The sequence below is a fragment of the Callospermophilus lateralis genome, chromosome 19 (genome assembly GCF_048772815.1).
Source record: "Callospermophilus lateralis isolate mCalLat2 chromosome 19, mCalLat2.hap1, whole genome shotgun sequence".
NCBI lineage: Eukaryota > Metazoa > Chordata > Mammalia > Rodentia > Sciuridae > Callospermophilus > Callospermophilus lateralis.
In genome coordinates, this window is record NC_135323.1 from 6,830,955 (window position 1) to 6,848,053 (window position 17,099).

The 17,099-nt window shown below is 53.1% G+C and overlaps 1 protein-coding gene across 1 annotated transcript; it reads left to right on the plus strand.

Moving 5' to 3' along the window:
- The first annotated feature begins 8,865 nt into the window (after window positions 1-8,865).
- On the plus strand, window positions 8,866-15,057 carry Prss27 (serine protease 27). Its single transcript, XM_076840873.2, has 6 exons — window positions 8,866-8,914; window positions 11,804-11,830; window positions 12,718-12,880; window positions 13,671-13,942; window positions 14,305-14,474; window positions 14,764-15,057. The coding sequence occupies exons 1-6, from the start codon at window positions 8,866-8,868 to the stop codon at window positions 15,055-15,057; spliced, it is 975 nt and encodes a 324-aa protein (XP_076696988.1).
- Window positions 15,058-17,099: the final 2,042 nt, after the last annotated feature.

The window sequence follows — 17,099 nt, forward strand, 5'->3', positions numbered from 1 at the left end:
GTTCAAACAACTGCTGCCTGCTGTATTCAACACACCACCTCACTTCATCATAATCCTTGCTGCACATATGAAGACATGAGTTCATAGAGTGAGGAGTTGGCCCCAGTTCACATGACTGGTGCGCAGGAAGGCCAGGATTCAAACTTCATAGGGCCATATTAAAGATCTCAAAAAGCCTGAAGTGTTTTTAGTTTTACCAACACAAAGTTGCCTGATTTCCCCGCAGTTTAGGAGAAAACACAATGCACTTGTATGTTTTGTGTTGCAGTTGACTAGCGGACATAGCTGTTTGTAAGAAACAATAAACACCTAGTCATTCCCATTTGACAGCTCCTTTTCCTATTTGAGAGTAGTCTGGGGGACTCAGAACTTTTTGTAAGCCCTACTTTGCTGTAGTACCAAAAGACTGCACACAATATGCTCTCGTTGTATATCCAGCTCCTCCCCATCTCCCTTCAATACGATCCTCATTTTACATAAGAGAAACCATAACAGGATGCCTCTGGATGCAAATAACAGAGAACTCCGACTCACGCTGGTTGAAGCAAAATAATATGACTGTATCGTCTGACTTTGTCATTCCAGGAAACACTTGTCCAGGAAGACAAAAACTCCAAATAAGCTTACTTACTAAGTTTTGGAAAATCCACCTAAACCATACGACTTTCCAACAGGCAGCAGCAAACAAAGCTCCAAGACTCTTCCAGGTCCTTTCCTCAATATGACCATCAATATTAAAGAACTAGTAACCAATAACTCTAAACTACTGGAGGTGTTTAATACTAAACTAACACCATCCTAACCCTAACTGGGACTTGCAACAAAGGACCAGATCCCCAGGCCTCAGTATCCCAATTTTGTTCTCCACACTTCCATTCTGAGACTTTTCCAGTAAAGTGCCATCTCTTAACTTGGGAGGAAAAAAAAAATCATCTTTCTTATCGCTGGTTGTTTTGATGGCATTTTCAGGGAGCCAGCATTTGACAAGGGTACAGACACAGTCAGCCAACAAGAAACAGAAATGGGCGGTCACGGATGAAGCAGTCTCCGAAGACACAAGACCCAGGTGTCAAATACTCTGCCCGAGGTCACGCACAGAGTTGGAGGAAGATCCGGGAGGAGAAGCCAGGCTTCCTCCTGCAAACCCCAGCTTTTCTCCCTCAGGCCAACTCCACCAGAAGCCTGGGGACTTTCCCCTACATCTCCCCTGGAGTGCCAGCTCGGGGTGACTCAGGTGATCACTCCTGCCTCATTAATCCGACTGGGCTCGGTGTGGAGGAAAAACATAAACTAAATAATTTCAACCAATTCATGTCTGGTCTTGCTCTGCTTCCCCAGCCAGCGGAAGTGCGGTCACTGCGCTAGGAATGCCGGGAAGGCTGGCCAACTTCCGGCTGCAGAGGCTGCGGGTTAGGGGCTGTTATCGCAGCCGGGGTGCGCCTGCGCGGTCTGGGGGTGAGCGCAGCCAGGAAACCTCCGGTTCTGAAAGCGGGGTGAGCTCGTGCGGACTGCTGACGCACGACGCCCGAGGACCCTACCCCGCGCGGCGCCAGGACGCTCCTAAAACCCAGGGAGAGGCCGGACGGCTGGGTTCCGCGGTCTCCCCTCGGCCACGGGCACGTCTGTCGCTCCAGCCTCAGCCTCGTCCTCCAGCTCTGGTGCCCATTGGTATAGGGAGGTGAGCGCCATCGGGAACCGAGTGACAGCGGTGCCTGAGCTGGTGCACGGAGGCGCTGGAGCTGATGGTTCATTTCTCAGGCATCTTGCAAGATGCATGTTACAAACATTATTTGCGGGGACTGGAGATGTGATAGAGCCCTTGCCTAGCATGCACGAGGCCCCGGGTTCATCCCCAGCGCTACAAAAAAAAAAAAAAAAATTAAAAATCCACACTTATATGTTGCCATTAAAAATTAAATTAGATAAACCTACAATTTAATAAGTTGCATTAAAAACAAAATATTCAAAGTTCATTACTAATTATTTTGCTACGTTTTACTACTAGGTTCTTGAAATTATGTCTATTGTATGTGTACAGTAAGGGGTATCTTATAATGGTGTGCTACGCCACATTTTTTTCTAAACTATGAATTATTTATTTATGAAACTTTAATATTTTCAGATCTTGATTGACCCTGTATTGCAAATACAGAAAACAAACTATAAGTGGGGACCTACTCTACTGAATGCTCCCTCTCCCCCTCTTTCTCCCAGTCCTTTAATGGCTTACTTGCCCTTCTTCCTTACCTACTGTCCACAAAGCTGCTACACCACATTTTCAGTGAGTATTGGTGGCTGGAAATCAACCATGATGGGAATATATACATCATGGAAGTTGGCAAACTCCAGAACTCAGGACTAACTGATTTCCTTCCTTCCTTCCACCCTTCCCCACCGATCCTGCTTCCTCGTCCAGGAAGTCAGTTGCTAAACATTCAGCTGCACACCACTGGAATCAGAGAATACAGGAGAACATGGCCAGAGCCTGTGGCCAGAGAAAGAATCTAGGCAATTTCCTTTTACTGAAGGCCCAGCACAGGTCTGACACATGGTGCTCAGTGTGTAGGGGAGGAAGGATATTACCTGCTAAACTAGGCTCCACCAATTTCCTTAAGAGCAGCTTGCTTAACTTTGATGCTGACTACGGCACCTGAAGTTTTGCTAATTGTCCTAATAGCCCTCATTGCACACAAGGCCTTGAGGGCTGCTAACTGAAGTTGCAAAGGTGAAAGTTGGTCAGCTAAGGAAGCACTTTGAGTTGGGTGATGTAATCCAAATTTGCTTTGGGATGAGAACCAGGCATCTGTAGGCTGTTTGTGGAGACCCAGACCTGGACCAGTGCATACGGGTGTGGGAACTACATATATGGGACCTGCGTAGTAGGAAAGGGGCGATAGAGGTGAGTGTGAGCCACAACACATGGTCCTTGGGGCAAGAGACAGCAAATAGACAGGTACTATGAGTGTGATGAGTGCATTGGTTAAAATAAGGAGGTCTAAGGGCTAAAGAGTGTCTCATTCTGCTTGGAGGAGGTAAGGAAGCTGCCACTTGACCCTACAGTCAGAGGGTAGCAGTCAAAAGAAGGATGACAGGGCTTGGGGTACAGCTCAGCGGTAGAGCACCTGCTTAACATAAACAAGGCCCTGGGTTCCATCCCTAGCACAGGGGATGGCAAACACAGGTGTGGTAGCATATGCCTGCAATCCTACCAGCTGGTAAGGCTGAGATGGGAGGTTCAAGGCCAGCCTGGGCAACTTAGAATTGTCTCAAAACTTTCAAAAAGGGCTGAGGATATAGTTTGGTGGTACACTGCCTTTGTGTCAATCCCCAATACAGGAAAAACAAAAACAAAGAACACAACAAGTGGAGACCCCAGGCTGAGAAGGCCTGGAAGGCCCTGGTTTGTGGAGGCCCTGTAACAAAAAAGGCATGCAGAGGCAGATGGGAGATGGAGCTGAAAGAGATGGCATTTCTCCTGGCCGAGGCTTAGCAATAATGGCCAGCTGTGGGGCAGAGTTTTTGAGCAAGCAGGGGTCTGTTATTCTCCAGGCTTGACCTCCCTGTCTCTTCCAGCCTTTAATTGTATCTCCCACTTTCCTCCCAATCCAGCCCGGAAGGGATACTGAATCCAGAGATTACTGGCTCTACACCCAGCCCATGATGCTGTGTTTAAACACACAGTTCTGTCTCTCTCTGTCTTTCTTGCACACCCACACACATGCGTGCATGTACAGCAGCACCAGGAAAATTTTGCCCAACTTCAGCATGTAGCTGGATGTCATGACTCAAATTCAATTCTCTGAGGTTTTTGTTTTTAACAATATGCCAGGCATGGTGGTGCACCTACAGTTCCAGTGTTAGATATACCAAGGTGCCCAAGAAATCAAACACCTGTGATGGAAAGTAGGTGGTCAAGGCATTTACTTCTGACACAAGGGCATGCTACAGAACCTGGCTAGCAAGCACACCTGGGCAGCAGTCCCCTGGTTTATATACCTAACAGCACTGCCCTTCACCCTTATTGGCAGACTCAAAGGTACAATCTCTGTGATTGGCTAATTTTAAAATTAGGGCAGGCAAAAGGGAAGGGCTATAATTAAAATGGCTACAATTGGATCCAATTAAGGCTGAATTCTATATTCTGAAAGTGGACCACCAGACTTTGTATTTCTCATACCAGCTACTCAGGAAGCTGAAGCAGGGGGATCTCTCTCTTGAGCCAAGGAGTTCAAGGCCAGACTAGGCAATATAGTGCCTAAAAAAAAAAAAAAAAAAAAGGCTATGCCAAACCTGAAAAATGAAGCTGCCTCTGAAAAGTTTTTAATCTTGATACATTTAGATGTTTCAGTCTTTATGTGTGTACTTTGTATTCCAGGATTATAAACATAACTTTTCAATATTCCTATAGTTTTGGATTTTAAAAATAAGTTTTTGAATGACATGAAGATAAACTATTTTCCAATTTTATTTGCTAATTTTTTCACTGATGTTTATTGAATCAATGGTCTTTTAGTTTCCACTATTGAAATGACATTGATGCAAAATACGTTCATGTATTCCCGTTAGTTTTGGTGGGGAAGCAGAACCCCCAGGAGTGATGTGGAGTCAGGCATTAAGCGTAGGGTTCACTTTTATGTGCAGCATATTGAGAGCAAGGGAGGCGGAGAGGGCACTGTGCCCAGGACTTGCTGCTACGAGGGCTGATGGAGAAAATGTCAACCCAGAGCAGGGAGAACCAGAACCAACTGGGACCACATCTGTGACTAAGCCCCTGACTCGATGCCTCATGTGACCTGCAGGCGGAGCTGGCCCCTTGGCCTCCAGCCTACACGAGGCCTGGCCAGGGACTCCAGCAGTGGAGAAGACCTGATGGCGGCTGGGGAGACCACCTCATCTGGAAAACACTAAAGAAAGAAAAGAAAGGGTGGAAAAAGTTATTCCAGGCCAATAGTGGGAGCAAGTGGGCCAGTGACATTAATGTTGTGAACACAGAACATCAGGTGGCTGAGGGACTTGGTTGCTTTTGCATCTTCCTGTGCTGTGTCCCCTTTGCCTTCCCTCTGGACTGCGGCTTTCTAGAGACTACTGTCTTCCTTGGGTGCACTTGCCTTTCTCCTGATTTGGATGCCCTGTGTCTTGGATCTCACGTCTTTCTCTGCTTATCTCTGCAGTGGCCTCATCAGGTTAAAGATGATGCTGTGTGTGTGTGTGTGTGGTGGGGTGCTGATGGCAGTAGCAGCAACCCCATCTCTGGAGTCTCAAGACTGATGAGCAGCCGGCCTAAATTGGAGCACTATCCTCATACTATGGTAAGGGTTCCTTCACTGCTCTTTTCTGACCACTCTCTGTTTCCTACAGCCTACATCTTCTGCTTCCTTGATTTACTCCTCTGGGAGAATATCTTTCCTTTAGCGGCTTCCCAGGAGTAGGGTGTGTGGGGAAAGCTTTTGAGAGCTTTCATGATGCATGAAAATGTCTTTTTTCTTGCACTCTTGCCTGGGAGCAAAGTGACACTGCGTCTGACTGACCTAGCTCTTCCCTCCTTTCTTTTACCACACCCTTCCTGAGGCCATTATGGGTCAACCATGGGGCCAGAAGTCAGGCTCCCATTAACGTCCTGCTCTGGGATTGTCTGCACTGAGTGGGACAGCAAGAAGCTCTAATCTTTTAGCTGGAATTCCTTGGAGAGGAAACTCCAGCTGCAGTGCATCCTGGCTCAGGGAGCCCTCTCAGAACGCAGCAGGCAGGCTCCAGGGAGAGGAGAGGCCTTTAGCACCACTCAATCCTGCAGTTTACCTTCAACTGGAATCCCTGCGGGGAGTCCAGGAACCCCCAACTGTGGGCATCTGTTGAGTTCCACCAGACCTGATCAAAAGAAATTCCCATGAGTTCAGGACAACTGGTCATGGCAGTACATTGGGCAAGCCTTTTCTTTAAAATGTTGCTGTTATTAAGTTTTTAAAATTTCATTGTTGGGGCTGGGGATGTGGCTCAAGCAATAGCGCGCTCCTCTGGCATGTGTGCGGGGCCCGGGTTCGATCCTCAGCACCACATAACAAACAAAGATGTTGTGTCCGCCAAAAACTAAAAAATAAATATTAAAATTCTCTCTCTCTCTTTAAAAAAATTTTTTTCATTGTTATTACCCTTCCTACAAATCTTTATACCCCCCTTTTTCTAATTTCCTACAAATCACAAGCATCGTCCATATTTACTCTGAAAATGTCATTTTTATAAATTCTATTCAGAGGATGTATTTGCTGTTGCCCTACAAGTTTTTGTTTTGGTTTGTTTTTCCAAATATAAATAAACTAGGCATGAATATCTTTGGTCAAAATGCCTTTTCTGTACTTAAGACTGGATGGACTTTCAGGGATAAAGAAATCACACATCAAAGAAAATAACTCCTTTAACACAGAGGCACTGATTGACAAAAGGCCAGTTCCATGCCCACCTGCTGACCCACTTCCCCCTGGCCATGGCTAATGTCATTCCTCCAGCCTCCAACTCTGTGCTTATGACAACTGGCAGCTCCTTCTGTGGCTTAGATTTGCATTTATTTAATTACTGAGGCTGGACATTTCTCAGCAAGTTCATTAGCCAAATTGGTTTCCTCTTGGTGACTCCTCTGGGTCCTTAACCCTTTTCACCTTTTGCATCCAGTGTCCCCCCCCCCCCTCCTCCTCCTCTTCCTCTTCTCCTTCTCTTTTCTTCTTCTTCTTCCTGTACTGGGGGCTTATGCATGGTAAGCACTCTAAACCTTGAGCTATATCCCCAGCCCTTGTATTCAATGTTTCACTGAACAGTTTCTTTTATATAATATACATTAATATGCATTATATATGTGTGTGTATGTATATGTATGTAAAATAAAACTTGTTGATGGACCTTTATTTACTTATATGTGGTGCTGAGAATTGAACCCAGTGCCTCACACATGCTAGGCAAGTACTCTACCACTGAGCCACAACCCCAGCTCCCCCAGTTCCAATTTTTAGGAGAAATTTGAAATCATTCTGGATTCTTCATTTGTTTGGTGGATGGTGTGCAGAAGACACCTAGCTTCTTGCTCACTGCAGTCCTGCCCTGCTGCCTGATATCAGTTTTGGGTTTCACAGGCCCCAGAGTGAGGCAGCTGGTGTGTGTGCATGCAGGGGGAACCAGGGTGCTGGTTGTCTGATTGCAGACCCCTATTTTATTCCTCCGGAGTCCAGCCTTTCCTGGTGTCCTTGCTTTCTAATTGCATACTGACTTCTTTTGCAAGTCTTCAGAGGAACTGGCTTTGGGGAACTGGCTGAAGTCTATGGCCAAACCATCCTGAATCACCAGATCTCATTTAAAAGGGAGGGGATGAAGAAAGGCATCCAGGAGAAAGCAGTTAGCCTCAAAGGGTCCCAAACTGTTTCTTTTTTTTTTCTTTCTTTCTTTTTTTTAATTATTTTTTAGTTTTCGGTGGATACAACATCTTTATTTTATTTTATGTGGTGCTGAGGATCGAACCCAGCGCCCCGCGTATGCCAGGTGAGCGTTACCGCTTGAACCACATCTCCAGCCCTACTGTTTCTTGAGTGCCTGGAGAAGTGTGGTCACCCAGAGGTTTTGAAACACTTTCCAGTTGATAATTAGACCCTTTCCTCCTGTAAATGACGCCTGCCATCTCCTCCCCGCTGCAGGGCGTGTCTTTTGTTCACCTCTGTTCCCCATACCTAGAAGCGTTGGGCACCCAAAGTGTTGAATGAATGAATGAACGAACGACTCTGGAGTCTTCCCTCTTCCTCCCTCCAGCTACCGGAGGCAGCCCCGCGTCTCGCACACCGGACTCCAGGGACAGAGGAGGGTCGGAGGGAAGGCGGTCCGCGCCTGGGGACAACCCAGGGGTTGCGGGGGACAGGAAAACAATGGGCGGCCCCGGCGACGGGACAGCTCCGCGCCTGGCGGCCACCAGGAGGCGGACCGGGCCGACGGCACCGCGACACGCCCACCGCACGCGCGGGCAACCGAGGCAGGGCGACGTCCCAGGCTGGACCCCGACACCGACCTGCGGACGAGGAGGGCTTGTCCGCCCCGGCCCCGACTCCTGCTCTGACGTCAGTCCAGTGTCCCAAATAACTTCCTCTCGGACGTCTTCCGCCGCGGCCGAGAATCCTGGACCTGGCGGGCGCGCCCAGGGCAGGCGCGGGACAGCTACCCGGCCCGCCACCCGCCGCCTTCCCGGAATGGCTTCCGCCCCGCCCGCCCGGGCTCCATCCGAGCTGCGCGCCGGTGGGGCTCTGCGGCCCGTGGTCCAACTTCCCCCGGCGCTTCTTTGCTGCACAAGCGCCCGGCGCCTGACTCTTCAGTGCCCGTCCTCAGATCCCGCCTCCGTGAGAGCGTTAAGGCCGCGCTCTTGGAAGCTGGGCACGCAGAAGGTGCTCATGAATATTGAATGAACGAATGAATGAACCGAGGGTCTTATGGGGGAGCTGCCCCAACACAGATGAGGACTGTGATCAGTTGGGGGGTGGGTCCTGGGCCTGCTGGAGAGTGGCCGATTAGCTCAAGGTGGGGGAACTCCAGGGCACAAGTCCCCAGGTCACATTAAAAAACAGGCACATCTTGGCACCAGCACCCGAGGGTGTGTGGGGTGAGGGGTCTGGCCTGCGGGGTTCAAGGGGTTCAGGACCAGGTCAGTGAGGAGCCGGGGTTCTGGGGCGCCTCCTTCTTGATGGAGCAGAGCTGGATGGGCTGGGCTGACAGGTTGGGTGGCATAGCAGGAACAACACTCACCTACAGCATAAAACCCCACTTCATGGAGCCCTGCACCTCGCTAGTGCCAGGAGCTCCTGCCACCTCTGACCCCCCACTCAGCTGGACCAGGCTGAGAACATGAAGCAGCCCCTACCCCCTGCTCTGCTGCTGTTGCTGCTGTGGCTTGGTGAGTCCTGGGTCAGGTCAGATCTGTCTGCCCCTCGTGCCCCCCAACCCCAGGAGCCCTCTGCCCTGCCTGGAGCTCCAACTGAGCCCCCTGCTCCCAAGGCCTGCCTAAAGCTACAGGATGGGCCTCCTCTTCCCAACCCAATGGTTGGGCCCCCAGGGCAGGTAGGAAGGTTCCAGATGTTCCACCTGGGTGGGTATGAAGTGGGGAAGGCAAGATGGGGGCTGTGGGTGCAGATCTGAGAGGACCCCAAAGCTGCAGTCTGGCAAGGGCACCTCTCCACCTTCCTCAGGCACTCACAGTGTGCCAGGCACTGGGCATGGGCTCCCCTGCTTCCTCTCACAGTGGACTCTCCCCACTTCCCCAGAGAAAGACTTCATTTGTGCAGGAGTTGAAGTTAGGTCAGTGGGCTCCAAATCCCTGGGCCATTGTCAACTAGGTTGGGGAAAAGGACTAAGCTGGAGCTGCCACCTGAGCCTGGAGCCCACGGAGGCTGATTGGGGGCTCAGCAGAGAGCTGGGGGATGAGGACAGGTTGCAGAGGGTCCCACCCTCATGCCCACAGAGGATCAGGCAGTGCATTGCCAATCCTAGGCTGTGGTCAGCAGGTTCCAGCCAGAGCCCCCATCTACCAGGCCTCTCCCTGCAGGGCGGGCCGCTCTCTACCAGGGAAACTCTCCCACATTCTTGGGCCAGCTGGGCCAGCCCAGCAGCCACCATACTTCCCTGTCCTCAGATCACCTCCCAGGGCAGGCCAGGTCACTCAGACCATAGCCTAGCCAGGGCTTTAGGATTTCTGTCCCCAGGGGTAGGAGGGTACCAGGTGGACACCTCTACTGGGCCATGCTAACCTCCCCCAGCCTCACTGGCTGGCCTCCCACTCCTGGCCTTAGGTAACAGCAGGACAACACCATTCTTTGAGAGTTCATTTCCACAGAGGTGTGACGCTGTGGTTGCTTCAGCCTGTTGGGCAATCGAGGTCACTGCCAGAAACAGCGGCCTGCAGTTTGGAGGCTGGGTCAAGGGGGTCCCTCCTAGTAGCTTAGGCCTCATCTGGTTCCACCAGCTACAGGAGCTTCAGAAGCCCTGGGCCTGGGGGCTAATCCGTGGCCATGCTGCTGGCCCCTGATAGGATGCCTGCCCTGAAGAGCTCAGCTCTCTGGGTCAGCAATCCCCACAACCATTCTGTCCCTCCACACATTCCCTGAGCTCAGGCCCCTAGGCATGGCTTTGTCTTGAGCTCCCGGGTCTGTAAGATGAGATTCCAGGTGGGACAGAGAGCTTGGGAACCAGCAAGGCTTCTGAAACTGACAGTGCAAGGGAGGAGGGCTTCCCAGAGGAGGCAGTGCTGGGGCCTCCATCTGGACTGGGGCCCACTGGGAGCAGCAGAGCTGCAGCAGGGAGGGTGGGTCTGATGGTGAGGAGGGCCTGTTGTGGGGACTCAGGCAGAGAACTGGGAGAGAAGAGGCTCTTCCAAGTTCCTGGAGGGAGAGAAAGGGTCATCCAGTATGTTCATGCCAATGTGGACAGAGGGTGGTTGGCTGGAGCAGCATTTGAAAAATGAATCCTCAGGCCTCAGGAAGGGCAGAGGGTCAGGTGCTGGAAATCTAATCATAAGATATTACACTAAGATGGAAGACAACCCTCCCTGGGGCATTCACACTTTAACTGTGAACACAAGTTACTCAGAGGACAGTCCAGGGCACCCTTCCTGTTTCCAACTGCCTACCTGGGCTGACACCACACTTGTCCCCCACTTCTGCTTGGCACCCCCACTTTGAGAAGTGAATAGTCCTACCCTGAGCCTTAGCTTCCTGTCCCCTGGTCCACAGCTGCCCCTCCCTTCACCATCCAACCCTGCCCAGGGAAACTTGCCCTGCTGTGCACTGAGGACTGTGTGGAACGGGAGCCTGGCAGGAAAAATGAGGACCTCTGAAATTCTTAGGGTCCTCGGGCACCCCAGGCCATGCATGGCTCAGCAAGTCCCTGGGTTGGGTAAGGTTGACAAGAGCAGCCCCCACCTCTGGGTTCTTAAAGTGGCTGGGGTTTAGTGAACATGTGGAGCCCCACAGGGAGAGCTGGCTCTCCTGGACCCCTTCCAGCACTGACATGCCTGCCCCAGGGACAGACAACTGGGAGGATGGGGCTAAAAGGTCTCTCTCCAGGGGGCCTGGACCAGGACTGGGTTAAACACAGCAATGGGTGTAGGGGTGAGGGGCCTTGGGAAATGGAATTTCAGGTGTCGTCACCTCACCCAGAGTGGTGCTGTCTTCCACTTTTCTGTCAGTCCCTTGAAGCAAGGATTCTTGGCCTGGGAGCAGGCTCAGCCCCTGGGAATCTGGAGTCTCAGGAGGCTGCCCCATGTGGCTGCAGGGCTGGTATTCTATTCAAGAACACAGAGCATGAAGCAGACCTGGATAAGACTTGGAAACCAGGCTTTACAAAGCCCCAGACTGCCCACGTGCAGAGGTGGCTCCGGAGCATCCTCACTCCCCAGCTCCTTGCGGCTCCAAGGGAAAGGCAGACCCCACACACCAGGGCTGGAGTTCTACTCCCTAACCTCAAAGCTTCCAGACCTGGACAGAGGTGGGCCATGGAGGGAGAGAGTCCTGAAGGGACAAGAAAGGAGTCATCCTGCTCCAAGCAGGGGAAGTCGAGTCACGGGGTCACCACACTGGCCTCTCCTGGTTGGCCTACCATGTGGCCAGTAGTTTGCTGCCCTTGCAGATAAGCTCTGCCCACAGGCCAGACCTGGAGCCGCTGAAGGTTCCTGCTCTGTCCTTCTGGATCTCTATGGCTATCCTGAGGGGGGGGGAGTGCAGGTGAGTGAAGGGAGGACAGACCTGGGCACAGGCAAAGTTGGCTGACAATCCCTTTTGTTCACTTTCAGGAACTCAGGAGGCCAAGGCTCTAAGAGGTAAGCAGGCGTGACTGAGAGGTGCAGGATGGGACAGAACACCCACCCACCATACACACACACACACACACACACACCACCACCACCACCACCACCATCCCCCACATCACACACAAGGAGCCCCAGAAGGGAGCTTAGGGTAGGGAGGTGCATGCCTGTAATTCCAGCAACTCGGGAGGCTAAGGCAGGAGGATCCTAGGTCCAATGCAAGCCTTGGCAACTTATTAAGAATGAAAAAGTAAAATGGCTGGAGATGTAACTCTGCAGTAGAGAGCCCCTGGGTTCAATCCTCACTACTAAATACATAAATAAATAAGAAAGACCCAGAGGAATGCGCAGGACATCTGGCAGTGGCTCATCAGAACTGGAGCCCAGAAAGGAGTGAAGGAAGAAGGTCCACCACACACCCAGCAAGTCAGGACATGGTAGGAGCAGCAGGCACGAAGCACTGCACAGGGTCAGGAAAAGGGCCAGCACAGACCTGAGGCTTGTCTCACTGCACCAAGCCTGTCCCTCAGGGCCACCTACCTGTGAAGGACAATGCCTGGCTTCCATACTTCCATGAGCTGCATCAGGCCTTGGATAGCTCAATCCTCATTCAAGAACACAGAGCATGAAGCAGATCTGGACAAGACTTGGAAATCAGGTTTTACAAAGTCCCAGGGCAGGTCACAGTGAGGGCCTGAGAATAATGGTGGTCAGGGCTGGGAGAATCTCCCTATATCAAACTCCAATCAATGCTCTGGGCTTCTGACTTCCCAAGGTCCCTGAGCAGGTCAGGGGCCAGGAAGACCAGGAATTGAGCAGAGTAGAAGTTGGTGTGTGGTACTGGGGCTGGAATCAGAGCCATGGAACCAGCCCCCAGGGAGCATCCCCTGTTTCCCCAGCCTGTGGGCGCCCCAGGATGCTGAACCGGATGGTAGGCGGGCAGGATGCCATGGATGGTGAGTGGCCTTGGCAGGTCAGTATCCAGCGCAATGGGAGCCACTTCTGTGGAGGCAGCCTCATCACAGAACGGTGGGTCCTCACCGCAGCACACTGCTTCTCCAAGTGAGTGGGCCCCCACCTGCCCTGTCCCCCCAAATGACCAGAGTAAGCCAGTTCAGCACCAGGGACAGCGCTGGGCCACTGCAGGCCTGTGGGCTGCTGCCTTGCTGCCTGTCCAGCAATCCCCTCCCAGCTAGGAGTTTCCTTTAGATCAAGCCAGACCTAACTCCCAGCTGTGATCCCTGACCCCAGCCCTTGCTCCCATCAGCTGGCTTTCACCAAGGCCCTGTACACCTGGGGTCCTAACCCACCTCAATCCACCTCTCTCTGGTATCAGACAAGCCAGAGTTCTAAAGAGCATACCCTATCTTCTTCATCCTTCTATGGCCACCTACATAGTACCTGGGTAGGGGGCCAGATCCCCACCCCACCCAGTCCCAGCCCCTGGGGCTTCCCAAGTGCCTCACCCCCCACCTCACCGAAGCCCTGTGGTTCTTCTGAAAGTCCATATCCTACACTCAGAAACTCAGCCTCAGAGACCACACAGCCTGCCCAAGGCACACAGGCAGGGCTGGGCCCTGCGTTACCTGGGGATTGTCATCTCCTTCAAACAACAGGCCTTTCAGTCCCACCTTACAAATGAGGAAACTGAGTTAGAGAATTTGTTAAGTCACCTAGTACCAGGGACAGAACTTCAGCTTCTGCCCCCCTCACTTGCTGGACAGCTCTAGAGATGACACTTTGGGAGACAATGTGTAGAGATGTCAGGCACTGTAGTGAGCCAGATGCCCTCCCCCAGTTCCCTGCTGCCTGGCAGGGAGGTTCACACCAGCTCTATGCTCTTTTCCACCAGCACCTCAGAAACATCTCTGTACCGAGTCCTGCTGGGGGCACGGCAGCTGCTGCAGCCAGGGCCACGTGCCGTGTATGCCCACGTGAGGCGGGTGGAGAGCAACCCCCTGTACCAGGGCATGGCCTCCAGTGCTGATGTGGCCCTGGTGGAGCTAGAGGCACCTGTGGCCTTCACCAACTACATCCTCCCTGTGTGTGTGCCTGATCCCTCAGTTGTCTTTGAGAAGGACATGAACTGCTGGGTCACTGGCTGGGGCAGTCCCAGCGAGCAAGGTAGGGGGCAGAGCCAGGGGATAAAGGGGGATGTGTTGGAGAAGGTCCAGAGCCAACAATCATTTTCTGTTGCTATTGGTGTATATATATAAATATCCTGTGCTGAAACAAATGGGGTGGGGCTAGGAATGGAGCAGCCATTCCAGGAGCCACAGAGACAGGGACACAGAGACAGGAAGCCCAGTCTGGTGTGGGGAAGAAAGGAAGAGGAATGCAGTTTTACAAAGCCCTGTAGCAGAAAAGAAGGTCTAAACACAAAGGAAACTTGGGGAAGGACAGGCAGCTGTGGTTCTCAAGAACCCAGGACCACGAGGTTCTGGCTGGACTGCCCACTGAGCACAGACTGCCATGACCCTCCCCAGACCGCCTGCCCAATCCGAGGATCCTTCAGAAGCTTACAGTGCCCATTATTGACACGCCCAAGTGCAACCTGCTCTACAGCAAAGATGCCGAGTCTGGCTTCCAGCCCAGAACCATCCAGGATGACATGCTCTGTGCAGGCTTCGCAGAGGGCAAGAAGGATGCCTGTAAGGTAGGGGCAGTGTGGTAAGCTGGTGACTCAGCCCTGACCTGTACCCGGGCTAAGGTGGGCTGTGTGCCCATCATCCCCAGCCTGGGAGTGGTCCTAGGGTCTGGGCGGGCCCAAGAAGCTGCATTTCTAACTCCCCCCACCAGGGGTGATTGGAACACCCTCGTCCACAGAGGTGGGACCAGCAGATGGGGGCGAGGCAGGAGGCTCCCTGGAAGGGACTAGCAATAAGTGCAAGTTTACCCCCAGAGGCTGGTCCTGGACTCTAATGGGGCTTATGTTTCCCTTGTAGGGTGATTCAGGGGGCCCCCTGGTGTGCCTTGTGGACCAGTCATGGGTGCAGGCTGGGGTGATCAGCTGGGGCGAGGGTTGTGCACGCCGGAACCGCCCAGGTGTCTACATCCGGGTCACTTCCCACCACAACTGGATCCAGGGGATCATCCCTGAGCTGCAGTTCCAGTCAGGGAGGGAGGGTGCCCAGCAGCGAGACCCCCAAGGCCAGCAGCGCCTTGGTCAGAACTCGGCACCCTGCCTGGCTGCCCACATGGTGCTGCTGGCCTTCCTGGTGCTGCCTGCCTTCCTCTGAGCCCTCCCAGGCTGGGACCAGATGAAGCCCTACCCAGGGTGTACATTTGTAAATAGCCTTCCATCCTCCCCTCCCTCAAACACCTGTCACTTTTATTTATATTCACTTCCAATAAAAATAGTGCCCCTCAGGTTGGGACCTTTGGAGGTCTGGGGCTGAGGAGCTGAGTTGGGGGCAAGATTTGGAGGGTTTGGTCCCTGGCGAGTGGAACCATGGGAGGCATACCAGGCTAGGATGCCACTGGGTCCCAGGACTGTTCTATCCCGTGATGCTGTCCCAGACCTCCTCACAGGAGGCTGCTTTGCTGTCACCACGTGCTTCAGTTTCCCCACCTGAGTATCTGCCAAGAGCTGCCCCATGCTGGGAACATGGACAGCGACCAACACACATTGAAAGTTGGGTTACAAGCCAGCCAGTGCCTCTGCAGGAACCCTGCCCAGGGTGGGGTGGGGAGCTGAGGAGGAGGCAGGACTACACTGGGGAACTACAGCCTCCTTCCCCAGGCACCTTCCCTGCTCCACCGGAGGCTTCTCTAAGCAGTGTTAGCTGTTGCCTTGGGGAGTGCCCAGGCCCTGCGCAGTCCAGCCCCACAGCTTCCTCCAGGGACATTCACCCCATGTCCTCCCTTTTCTACACTGGGGAGTCTGAAGCAGAGGGATTGGACACACCCACATGTGTGCATTGATGGCCACACACAGCTGCCTGCCCCATGTGGTGCTGAGCTGCAGGCACTGCTATCCGTGGAAGTGGCTGCTTGGCACAGGTGCTGTAGACCACAGGAGCACAGTAGGGACCACCACCAGGAGTCTCCTGGGCCACTTGGTGGCCTCTGTGGATAGATCATGTGCTGAGCTCCTGCTCCAGACCAGGGTGGGTGTCTGGTCCAGGAGGGGCTGCTCTTCTGTCCTATGAGGGGAGTAGTTGCGCTGGAGCCCAGGTTGGGGGGCAGTTCCTGAGATAGCCCAGGAATAAGCTCTGGGCATCCTGGCTGACAGGTGTTGGCTTGGGGCCCACCTGGAAGTGCACCTGCAACCATTGTGGGTTTTAAGGAGCCTACCCTGGGGTGGGGTTATGGGATGCTGAAGGAGGTGTGGTGACATGTCCCACCTATACACCTGGAGCCTCTGTCCCAGCTTCCCCAGGACATGTGGCTGGGCTGGGCCAAGCCTAGGGAAGACACTACACAGGCAGACATCATGGAACACAAGAGACCCTGGAGCCCAGGGCTTGAAAAGGGAAATAGGTTTATTTTGTGCAAGTCACAGCTTACACTAAGCTCAGTGTGTAAGGATGGAGGAGAAACACCCCAGGTTGCTGCAAGCTCTTCTGCATGCTGGGTGTGGGGGGCTCAGATGGAATTTTCCACATAGCCACCAGGCAGATTCCAGTCATCTGCCAGGTGGGTGGCACCAGGGCACCAGCTGCAGAGAGCGGCTGGCACAGCCAGGCAGAGGGCCAGGGAGGGAACCTTCCCCACTGGTGCTCAGAGCAGGTGACACTAGAGCATCCACTGCCATAAACACAGTAGCATCCACGAAGACACACATGGCACACATGCGCAGGCACCACGATCGGCCTGTGGAAACCCAGGAGAAAAAGAGCTGGGAGGAGACCTTTCTTGCCCCATCAACCCGGGGCCCAGGAACATGTGTGGGAGCAGAAGACCTGAGGGCCAAGTGGCCCTGCCCAATGCCACCATCCAACTTAGGTGTTCAGAATGTAGGACAGGTAGGGGTGTGGCAGAGGGAAAGCCCCAAAGCCAGGAACACCCCTGCTCCCAGTATCAACACTACTTTCCTCAGAAAGCTTAGTCTGTCCAAATGGATCAAGGCGGTGCTGTTCCCACTCATGGATGGATGGTGCCAACACTGAAGGGCTTTCACCCCCAGTGCCCGCACTGGGGGGATCAGCTCTCCATCTCCTGGGCTGGGCTCGGTACCAGCCAACCAGAGGTGTGGCTCCTGCCCCCATGTGGTGCCCTGGATAGTAGAGGCATGGCCTCTGCAGAATGCCCAGCAGCTGGGGACCCACTTGGGGGTCCA

Coding starts and splice junctions, on each gene's coding strand:
- Prss27 (XM_076840873.2), top strand. CDS start 8,866: ATGAAGCAGCCCCTACCCCCTGCTCTGCTGCTGTTGCTGCTGTGGCTT. Junction 11,831..12,717: donor GGAGGCCAAGGCTCTAAGAG/GTAAGCAGGCGT, acceptor CTGTTTCCCCAG/CCTGTGGGCGCCCCAGGATG. Junction 12,881..13,670: donor GCAGCACACTGCTTCTCCAA/GTGAGTGGGCCC, acceptor CTTTTCCACCAG/CACCTCAGAAACATCTCTGT.